This window comes from Choloepus didactylus, chromosome 2, assembly GCF_015220235.1.
Source record: "Choloepus didactylus isolate mChoDid1 chromosome 2, mChoDid1.pri, whole genome shotgun sequence".
In the NCBI taxonomy this organism is placed as follows: domain Eukaryota; kingdom Metazoa; phylum Chordata; class Mammalia; order Pilosa; family Megalonychidae; genus Choloepus; species Choloepus didactylus.
In genome coordinates, this window is record NC_051308.1 from 235,372,959 (window position 1) to 235,384,971 (window position 12,013).

The window sequence follows — 12,013 nt, forward strand, 5'->3', positions numbered from 1 at the left end:
TTAGGCTCAATAATTCAAGACAAGGACATCCATTCTGAAAGGAAGTGTCCAAAGTACTGAGTTGGCCAAAGTGAGGGACTTTGTTTCAAAGTCCCTCAGGGATAAGTGAGTACATGGAATAGCCTAGTCACCATCTTACTAATAAACTGCTACTAAGTATAATTTACTAAGACACAAAGGAGTGAAGGGACACAGAATGTTGGCTTGAGTTGGCACCAAGGAAATTTGCTGGCTCTACTCCCAGATCTAGCATCAGATTAATTTATGACACTTAGCAATGTCAGGCCTCCATTTACCTGGCTACTCCACAGAGAATAGTTGAGGTCCCAAGAGATCTATAATAGAATAACTATTCTAAGCATGAGTTATTTTTGGTTATAATTATATGGCATACATTCAGCTCTCTATATCTAATAGATGGGAGCTATAGCATAAACCATGCCAAATAATTAACACTAAAAATAAGTCTCATATTGAATCCCATTACGGTGAAAAAACTATTGGCAATGAAATTACCCTTACAATTATGTCTCGTGCAAACTAACATTGGTTTACATTTCCTGAGTGCCTGTCATCAAGGAAGGAATGCTTTGGCCACAGATGATCTATAGAGTTACTAACCTATAGATGCAAATTGAGAATTGACTGTTTCCCAGGTTATATATGGAATGTCTTCAGTTAAGTAACTGCAGCCTTTACCTCTTCATTTTCTTGTTCAAATCCTAAGAAAAATAACTCTACTTCTTCCTTGTTTTCCCTTCATCCATCTGACTCCCATGTCTCATGTAGTTCAAACAACTCTGACCCTTGTTTGCTTTCCTGTGTGTCTCTATACATATAACATCTAGCAAGAAAAGACTGGCCCCTGGTTCCTCCGTGGGGCCCAATTGGCCAAAGATTTAAAGGATTATCTCTTCCTGAGGGAGCAGTTGGAATTTTTATATTCACTAAATTAAATGTAAATATCTGGAATAACTAATCTGTCTAGATGTTCTGCAACTTCCCAGGGGATCTATTTCCAGTTAACTCATAGGGTAGTACTAAACACACAGAACTTAATTAAATTACAAACGCATGCAATAAAGCACAAGAAGAGGACACCACACACACAGACAACTCAGCTCTCAGCTTCAATGTCACCTTCAAAAAGAATATCTTTGAACCTTTATCTAAATTAGGTCCTAATACATCTTTAAGACAAGTACAGAAAATCTTAATTATTTGTTTACTTATATGTTTATTGTCACTCATCCTGACTAAAATACAAGAGACTTGAGGGCAAGATTCATTTCTTTCATTTTCAGTGCTGTTTCCCACAGCCTAGCACAGTGCCTAGCAAATTATAGAAGCTCAATGAATGAATGAGAGATGGAATGAATCGATAATTAAGATATATCCCTAGGACAAATTCAGATAGATTGTAGGGTTCTGAAGAAAAGGATTCCGAGACTGGAAGAGTTCCATAATCAATTAAAAAATCAGCCGTGGGTCTAAAGCACTTTTTCAATGTCACTTTTGACATTTGGGGCTGGATAATTCTCTGTTGCAGAGGACTGTCCTATGTACTGTAAACTGTTTAGCAGCATCCCTGTTCTCTATCCACTTGATGACAGTAGCACCCCACCCCTTGGTTATGACAATCCAAAATGTCTTCAGACATTGCCAAATGTCCCCTGGGGGGCAAAATTATGTTCCTGTCATAAGTTGAGAACTACTGTTCCAAGAGATGATGGTCAGGGTTGGGTATTATTATGTGAGCCAAGTATATACAGACATGGCAATAGAACATCATGAGAATACTGGGAAATTTGGAGGGTGATCTATAATATCTTTTATATTCTATTTAAAGATTTTTGAAAACTGTGTTCTTAGAAACCTAACCCTTCTAGGATCTTGATGGGTAGAGTTTAGCTTTAGGAATATAGTTTATATTTATTAAAACTGCCAAAACATTTAGAGTTATATGTCTGAAGCCAGACTTTAATCTTCTTTCTCCTAATTACATGCTTCCTTTACCTCTATTCAATAACCCATTCAGGAAGCTAATAATCTCAAGGTCACCACCTACAAGTAGGAAATAAATTACTCTTGCTTTGTTATAGACTGGGTGGAACAATATAAAAAGGCTATATTAGTGAAGCTTAATACTTAGTTACGAAATAGAGATAATACCTACCTCCTATACCTCTCATTACTAAGGAAAAAATGAGAAAATATAGGTGAGAGTGCTTTGTAAACAGTAAAGTGATCAGCAAATATCAGCTACGTACTTCCTTCCACAGTCTCCCCAATTCGTTCAACAGTGTTTATCACAGGGCACTTCAGTATCTGTTTATCGGTCCCATTAGACCCCAGGCTCCTCCAGGGTGGGACTAATGTTCTGTCCCTCTTTGTCCCTGGAGCTTAGTGCAGTTCCGAGGTCTGTGCTGGGGCACAAGCATTAAGTTCCTGCATGTGGAGTGTGTGATAGATTTATTATTGTCTCCATCGGTAGGGGAATCTGCCCAGCACACATGCCCCTCTTCTGGTAATAATCATACCTCCTACCCTATATGTGGGACCAAAGTGTCCCACCCTCCCATGGCCAAGGGGAAGGATGGCCCAATGAGCTAAGGCAGACCAGTCAGACTTTTCTAAGAATTTGGACCTTGAGCCAAGTGACACAAAGAGAGAAAACTGTGGGAGCTGAAATATCCCAACCCCAGCACCCTGAAGCAACTGCTTTTTAGTTCTTGATACCTAAATCTCCAAAGCTTCCCTGTTTCCTGTCTTTTCTGATATGCAGTTCTTCAGCTTTTCCTAAGAGGTACCCCATAGGCCCCCATTAAATGATTTCCCTTGTTATGGTAACCAGAGTTGGACTCTGTTGCTGACAACCAAAGAGCCCTCCGACTGAGTCCCCACCCCAAACTTCTTCTGTGGTTTTGCTACTATTTCAGCTTTCCCGTATCCTGAAGTGGATTATCAGCTATTAGCTCAGCATAAATTGTATTTGATTATCACTTGAAATGTGTATCATTTAAAGAACCCCTTAGTATCTAGAAAAGTTACATAAAACTTCTATGATGTAAAAAGAAATTCCTAAACTGTCATTTATCACTGTAGAGACACATGAAAGCCATATCCATTTGCTAGAGACTATTCTGGTCAAACATTTCCCTTCTGAAGAGAAGTTTCTTTCCTTTAGCACATAGTGTTGGGCAAGAGTGCAGCTTTCATCTGAGCCAGATTTCTAACTATACCCATACCTTTGCATGGTAAGCACTAAAAGCAACTTTGCATTCCCCTAAGATTCTGCCTGAAGGGTTTTAGCCAGGTGGCAGAGGTCTCAGAAGATGCTACTTTCTCTATTTAAAAAAAATCTAGGTCTCAGAAGATGCTACCTTTCTCTATTTAAAAAAATATCTAGACACAAGCCTAACTGAAGATCAGCATTACAATTTCTGGTCTCAGCCTCCATTTCTTCTGAACAAGGTCTGTGATTGCAGAGACCCTACAACTGATGCTGTTTCATCTAAGCCTGGCCATGCCCACAGGTTACATTTGACTTATTGCAAAGATCAAAATCACCGTGGCAGGATGGAAAGCAGGCTTACAGCCATTAGGTAAGATACTGTAAGCTTCCGAGTTGCTGATTTTACAATTTTGCATCTGAGAATGGAAAATAAGCATTGCTTTTTCAAACATGCTGGGAAATGGATGAGCTAAGACTCCTTTGAGTAATCAGCTTATCATTGTACCTTTCTAGTTAGGTGAACAAAATTCTTCAGCGTCTTTTTAAGTATTGCCTTCTCCTATGACCTTTTGGAGGTAAAGCTCTGATGATGTGAGTAGTCATGAAAATATAGCAGGATAATTTTCTTAGACAATAGTTTTGCCTGTTTGCCCTTGTTCTAATTTTGGAATTTCTTCTCTGCTTGTTCCAAAGTGGGTAGAGAGTTCCAGTTCTTTCCCCATCATGGTGTCATAGTTCAGAAATACCCAAGCTGGGGGAGCTACTCAGAGTCACAGTAGAATCTGTGACCTTGGTAAGACAAGCATTTTCCCAATGCCTCAGTCTGCTCAAAGTGAGGGCAAGACATTGTCTAAGGCTGTCAACAAGGTCGTGTTCTTGGGGATGACTGTGAAGCCCACTGCAGCTAGAAAGAAAGTGCCAGATCATGGCTTTATAAGAACCAGTGTCCCTACCCTGAGAACAGGGTTCCCTTCAGAAAGCACCTGAAGGGATGGGAAGTGCTAGTAAGGGGGACAAATCATTTTGAAGTGTGCCCCTGTAATGAGTTCCTGTTCCCGGGGTCCCCTCTGGAGGCAAGGAGGTGTCAACATTACAGGGGTCACCCTCCCTCGCGGGTAGTTCATCGGGATCCTGCAACCCAGGACCCTCCCAGGGAGTCTCTGATCTAAACTCCACTTCGCCAGAGGAGGCCAGTCTGGGGACTGTATTTCTGGGCAACCCAAAGAGCTGACCCTCTCATGTTCAATTGGTCCAATTTTGCCACAGACCCATCAAAAAGCATAATCAACCAGGAGAGTTTGCTTGGCTGTTCTCTTAAAAAGGGAAAAGACAATCAAGCCACCCAAATCATATTCAGTCTCTGATCCCAGCAGGGCCCCAATCTGCCCTCTGAATGCCAGGTTTCTTCCTGCAAATCACTCCACTTCCTGCAGCTGCTGCCGCCCAGAGACGAGAACAAGGGTCTTTCGCAAAGATGCTTTCAAGTTCCCTGAACGCGAATACCAGAAAGAAAGACAGATGAGAAAAGAAAAGGAAAGGAATGGAAGACAAAGGCAGGATGTAACACCACACCCCAACTAACATTTGTTCTGCAAACCACGAGAAGAGGAGGCAGGGGAGAAAGGAAAGGGATAAAAGTAGAAGAAAGAGAAAATAGGGGGAAAGGAGGAGAAAAGATGGAGGAGGGGGCAAGGGAGAAGTGAAAAGAAAAAAGAAAGCAGGAAAAACAAGCAAGAGGAAGAAAGAGCACAGGAAGGGACAACTGAGTACAAAGGATGAAGGGTGTTTCATTTATTTTCCACCTGAAATTTGACTTCTGCAGACCTAAGCACAGACTTGGCTTGGAGATGACTGTGGTGCGGTTTGTTTTTATTTTTAAAGGCTTACTTCAGTGCACCTACAGCTACTCAGCTGTAGTTTTAAAACAAACTCCCCCTTCAAATTCCAGGGCAGGCCAAACTTCAAGTCGAAAAGCCCCCCACTCACAGGCCAAGGCCTGGGCAGGGGTCCTGGTGGCAAGCGCACACGGGCTCTTCCCTGGTGGGCAGAAGGAGCCCCCCGAGGTGCACAGAAAGTTCTCCACCTTTTGGTACGAGAGCCTTTGTAATGACGGCCTAATGCTAACAAAACGATCTGATTGTTTTCCCAAGCATCCGTTCTCCCCTTAATAAACAATGATATTAGGTCTTTGGGAGAGAGAAGGAGAGAAATGCCACAGGAGATTTAATTTGCTGTAATCAACCCCTTTTAGCATGCAGAGTCACACAGTACGAGTAAAAGAATTAATCTCTACCAGAAAGAATTGCCTCTTTGGTGTTATGAATCTAATCACTTATGAGGCTGAGTCAGCAGTTTGGGTTTAGACAGAGCTCTCAGGAGTAAACGCCACAAGATCAGGTTTCAAATACGATCTGAATGGTACAGTTCATTGAATTTGGGGGCCTGTGGACTAGAACAGGGATGGAATGCAAATAGAGGCACTTTGCCTCTTTGAGACACCCCTGTGTTGGAAACATTTAAGGAATGAATAAAAAAATCCCCGGGCTTCTGAGCTACCTGTCTTAGATGTTACTTCCTTGATTCCATTCTCTAGGGTGGACTGTCAGGGCTGCCAATCGTATCTGGCACCCCTATTCTACCTGGGAGATGTGTGTGCTCTGTGCACGCTGCTTTATAATCCCCAGAGGTGGAATTTCATAGCCCAGCAATGCGTTTGCCTTTGACATTCTCCTAAGCAGGATTTATTGCTTCCAAGACAGATGTGACTTGAATTGATTATGCGTTTTAAGCAGTCACTCCTGAAGCAGCCTCGAGGTTCTCTAGAATACTTTTTGCCTGACTTCTTTCAGTTTGTAAGCTGATGTCAGAGTATTCCATCATAATCTCATATTATTAAGAGCCTTTTGGGCATGGAGCTGAGTGGGCTATTATACCCGCCAAGTTAAGGGAGGTGGTACCTACTCTTGAAGAAATATCCTACAACAATGTAACTGATTAGACATCTATCACTATCATCATGCACAGACCCAATGAAAGGATGGACATATAAGTTATTTAGAGCCCGTCTACCTTACACTTCTGATGAACTTAGAAAAGTATATTCACCTTTGGAATTCAGGTAAGAAGCAGTGTTAAAAACTGAAAGGAAAATAGTTGGATTTCCAAAAATACTCAATAAAGATTCTCATTAAAAATAACATATTTCTAGATTCTACTTCAAAACTCAAAACCACAAATCACCCCTGGCCATCCCCCCAAATGTTGGGTTTCCTTAGCATTTTCTGAGCTTAATAATGCTGATCTGAGAGGGTATATTTCAGATGCACAGTTGGGGGCATGTGGGTATTAGCAGAATTCTATAGACTTCAGTGATAGAAGAGTCGTAGCCACAATTAATGCTTCAAAAATTTAGGGTCTTAGAAAGAAAACAAACAAGAGTAGTAGCTTTAAACTAAATTTAATCACAACCCACTCATTCTATATTAGACTAAAAGGCAAGGGTCGGGGTGGGGGGAGTCACTGAGCCCTAGGTGTTGAAAGAAACAATAACATTTCCAAACACTACTTACTTTCCTACCTGACTTCCTGTGAATTTTTGCCGCGGTAAGAAAAGACACAACCCTCCTTCTTTTTAAGTGTGAGTTAAGGGAATATCTACCATATACTGCTCTATTTTATCTGGCTGTTGCAGTGAGAAAATTCCAGCAAGCACTGAGTTAGGATCAGGAGATTTTGACATTATAAAATGATCCTGCACAGTAACCATATTATATGGGATATTTTAGACTCATTGTATACAAGGGGGATAATCACTACCAACACCACTAATGCTGAGAGGTTGTCAAATGAATTAGGTATTTAGGGGGAGAGAAATCTCCTTACACAATGTTGAAACAATTTTAAATCCAGTTCTAGGATTTCATATATAAGGAGAGGGAAGAGATGAATGGTTAGCTATTCCCTTAGATTTTGCAGACTGAAGTTTACACAGTGTCTTTGGAGATCCACTTACAAAGTTCCCTTGCCTGGGACTGAGGAAAGCCAATCCTTTCCAGAGCAATACACTCTCTTTTATTTGGCAAAATGTTGTAAATTTCTTTTTTATTCTGAGTTTTAAAATTGGCTGTTCCTTCCTGCCTCCACCAGACAGGCTTCAGGAGAAAGGAAAGGCTGAATGACTGCCCATAGCAAAGGGGAGAGGCAAGAAGGGAGGATAGAAATGGAAGGCTTTGCATAATTTGGGCCAGGTCATCCCAGGGGCCCCCACTGAGCAACTTCAAACATTGGCAGGTGAGAAATGCACAAAAGCTTTGCCAGTTAAAGTCTTATTGGTAGAAGATCCAGGCTTCAGGATTGATTTTATAAACAAAACAGAAACCACTACCATAATAGAAACAAAAGCAAAGAGGCTGCAATTCAAAATCTCTGACACCGAGCAGAGCACAGGAAACAAGCAGTTACTCTGACCTCAGGACTGTTGAATAGAAAACCAGCTCGGGAAGAATGCTCCAGGGCAAACTAATGCAAAATCAGCAAACCGAAAGGACATTTTCTGAAACTTATTTCTAGATACTGAAGAGGTAGGAATAACCAAAAAATCTAGTTTAGCTTGACTTCACTGACAGAAAACTATCAATCTTTTAAAACACCGGGTGTTTGCCTATAGACATATCTGGAGATCCAGAAGGAGGAGATAAATTATTTTTAAATATTTCAATGAAATGGTGCATCAGGAGAAACTTTGAAGAATTACATCTCAACAATAGCATGCAATGAGCTAAATACCTTCCGCAATAAATTCATTGCTAACATTAACAACAACAAAAAATCAGTGCAGATTTGCTTACTTGGTGATGCATCAACTGTACCAAAATATTCATTAGTTACTCAGTGATGCTGTTTGGAATAAGTGTTTGCTTCACTCCGAAGGCTTTGCCAGCTTTGATGTCTGCCAAGTTTATATGTAAATGGATTTTCACTTTTCCAACGCTAATGGGAGAGCTGTTAAATTCTCAGAGACAATGCATATATTATTTTTAAGCCCTATTACTTTGACTTAAAGACAAACCATTTTAATACTAAATCCCAAATAAGCCCTAATCAGAAATCCAATACCCGATATAGCAGAATGCCTGTTATGTGGCTATTTGTCGCAAAAGTAGATTTCAGTAAGTGCGGTAGCTTAACATTAAAAAAGTACAACCTACTCTATCTAAAAAATACAACCCACTCTTGGTCTTTGTACCTGAGCATCCATTAAGAGATGCCTCATCAATATCATGGAACTCTTCAGTGTCTCCTTCTCAGTGGGTAGAAAGGGGTCTTTATCCTCTTCCAGTGCCGTCGATTTGGTGACAATAAAATGGGAAATCTGGTCATTTAGGGTGTGCAATGATTGCACAGCTGCAAAAAAAGAAAGAAAGAAATGTGGAATCACAGCAAGTAACTGTCAAAGAGAAATTGGCTTGCAATTAGAGACCAGCAAGAGTGTACATACAAGGTTTAAACCAGGCAGGTATCAAGAACCCAACATATATATGAATCCCTTCAACAAGTGTGCTCAACAGAGAACAAATATTTATTGAACACTAACCAAAGGCCAAGCTTTTTATAGAGCTCTTGGGGATATAATTGTGAGCAGAAAGAGACATGGTGCTACCCACATGGAGTGTCCAGTCCTGCTGGGGAAACCGAAAAGAAACAAATATGAAAATAGATGTAGGAATATGATTTTGTGGTAAACGTTCATGAATGACAGAGCTTAACAGGGCAAGAGGGGACCATCCTAGAATAGATTTGCATTCATGGTGAGATGGCTATTTGCCTCCAGGCAGATGGGCTCTGTCATGTCATTAAACTTTATAAAGGGACAATGGCCATGTTTCCCAATTGGTACCACATGTGGCTGGGGGGATGATTATTTCTCTATAACTCTGATAGCATTTACCATCCGTCATAAATTTTAAGATTTTACTTATTCATTTTGCTTGTTGTCTCTTTCTACTACTGTGCTACTATGCATTCACCAAGAGGAGAGGTTTTTGGTTTTTTTTTTTAATCTCTTTGTTTACTGCTATATCCCCAACAACTGGAACAGTGGTTGGCAGACAGAAGGTGCTCATTAAATATTGTTGAATTAATTTCCTTACATTTCTTTGAATTAAAATTCTTTGCCTTATTGAACTTCTATAATTTTCATGTAAATCCATCCTTTCAAACCAAAAACAAGTAAATCCTAGGCATTCTCAGTAAAGCCTTTCGCTAACCACAGTGCTGAGGGGAAAGGTAATCCTCAAAAATGATAGAAATTGGAAACACTCTGAGGACTTCTGCTTCTGGCAGGAGGGTCCAGATTACCCTCTTGCTGTAAATAACTGGAAAACTAGAGAATATTTTGGAAACATCTATTTTCAGACATTTAACAACATTCAGCACTGGACTATGATCCATAAAACAGCTGAACAAAAACCAAGTTCCATCTTATCACTGCCCAGGCATTCTGCAAAGAAGGAATTTCCAGATTTCAGCGCAGGGAGGAGGAACCCGAGCAGTGCTCAGCGATCTCCCTGAATTGGGGAGGCAGAGATCAGGGAGGATACCTTAGCTGGAATTTGCAGAATAGAGAACTGAAGTAGAGGGAGTTACATGAAATCTCTACGAATCAGCATAAGGTCCCTTTGAGTTGTTGGCTGAATATCAACCCTGTGTATAAATGAAACCCTACATGACCAGGCAAGAAAATCTTCCAGGAGAGAACAGTTACTGAAGCTACTATAAGCCAAACAATTCCAAGAGATCACACAGGGCCACAAGTTATTCACATTCCAATCAGCCAGAATGGAGGGACTTTGATGAAAATAGACGTATTCAGTAGAGGCGCCAGAAGGGCCAGGCTTTAGCAATAGGACTAATTATCCCAAGATTAAAAACTACCCTAGCTCTACCCAAAAGGATCTTAAAGTAAGGCTTGAAAATATTGAACTGATCTACAATTAATGCACCTGTCCAAAAAAAAAAAAAAAAAGAAAAAAGAAAAGAAAGAAGAAAAGAAAAGAAATTGGGCATTCTTTATATAAGTATAACAAAATCTAGTCCTCTAAAGTATAAAATTCATCATGTTCAAAATTAATAAGTATCCAGTAAAAGCTACCAGACATACAAAAAAAGCAGGAAAATGTGGCCCATAGCCTGGAGAGAAATCAGTGTATAGAAACAGACCTAGAAATAGCAGAAATGATAGTATTAGCAACATGGCTATTAGGGCATCTATTATAAATAAGCATTGCATGTTTAAGGTTGTAAAATAAAACATGAACATAATAAGGAGAAAATAGAATACTTAAATCAAAACCAAATGGAACTTCTAGTGATGAAAAATACACTATATGAAATAAAATTTTAACTGAATGAAATTAATAGCAGATCAGACAATGAAGAAGAAAAGATCAGTGAACTTGATGTCATGGCAATAAAACTATCCCAAATGAAGGAACAGTGTCTCAATATCAAACTTTCTAACACATATGCAATTGGAGTCCTCGGGGGTGGGGAGGAAACAACATTTGAAGAAATAACAGCTGAATGTTTCTCTAAGTATGATAAAACTATAAACCCACAGATCAGAGAATCTCAATAAACCCAAAGCAGGATGAAAAAAAATGGAAACTATGCCATACCATGGCATATTATAATCAAATTGCTAAACAAACAAACAAGCATACAGTGAGCAAGAAAAATCTTAAAATCAGCCTGAGGAAAAAGGTGGATTACATTCAACATATTTATCCTCAGAATCTATATAAACCAGAAGATAAAGGAGTGACAGAACATACTGAAAGAAAAAAAAAAAAAAAAAAAAAAAAAAACTTGTCAACCTAGAAATACATGACCAGCAAAAATACCTTTCAAAAATGAAAAATATGGATTTTTTTGATAAACAAAAGCTGTGAGAATTCATACCAGCAGACCTGCATTATAAGAAATGTTAAAGGAAGTTCTTTAGACAGAAAGAAAGTGACATTAGACAGAAGCTTTCGTTTACACAAATGAATAAAGAATTCCTGAAAGGGAAAATGTGTGAGTAATATAAAAATATTTTTCTCATATTTTAATTCATGTAAAAGATAACTGACAGTTTAAAGCAAGAAGCAATAATTATGCATTGTGGAGTTTATAATATATACAGAAATAAAATGTGTAACTGCAACAGCACAAAGGATGAGGGGGAGCCAATGGAAGTAAATTGTAAGTTTCATATACTATACATAACATGATATATGATTATTATTTTAAAGTAGACTATCATGAATTAAAGATGCACATTGTAAACTCTAGAGTAAGCACTAATAAATAAACAGATGGTAGATTAGGTCAATAGATAGATATAGATAAAAAGATGATAGAGATGGATAGATTACAGATAGATGGATAGATAGATATAGATAGATAGGCAGATATAGATAGATGATACATGAAAAATGGTTTTGAACTATGGAAAGTCAAGCTTGGAATACTGTAGTTGCAACTATAGACCATAGAGTAGACAGAATAAAGGATATGACATCTGAGTAGTTTCTCACTGCACAGTTAGACTGGAAAACTCTTTCCTTGGTTGAGCTAAGATGGAGAAAGGTGAACAATAAAGTATGGGGCTGATACATGCCTACCCCATATACCCATCCCCCAGTGGAGGTGATTAGAAAAACCCAGACAGATTTGGGGCTCTGAAAGCAGAAATACCTTAGTGTCCCATACCCTGCTCTGCTCTGTTTTGGGTAG

The 12,013-nt window shown here is 39.3% G+C and overlaps 1 protein-coding gene across 3 annotated transcripts in view; it reads right to left on the minus strand.

Moving 5' to 3' along the window:
* The window catches only part of KAZN (kazrin, periplakin interacting protein), an 857,604-nt gene extending 849,101 nt beyond the window's left edge, over positions 1-8,503 (minus strand). For all 3 annotated transcript variants that reach the window (XR_005215506.1, XM_037828472.1, XM_037828477.1), the window contains exon 1: positions 8,481-8,503. Coding sequence is in view for 2 of the 3 variants with exons in the window: in XM_037828472.1 (XP_037684400.1) it covers positions 8,481-8,492 (12 nt within the window). In the remaining variant the exon portion in view is untranslated. The remainder of the gene's footprint in view (positions 1-8,480) is intronic.
* Between the last annotated feature and the right edge of the window lie 3,510 nt (positions 8,504-12,013).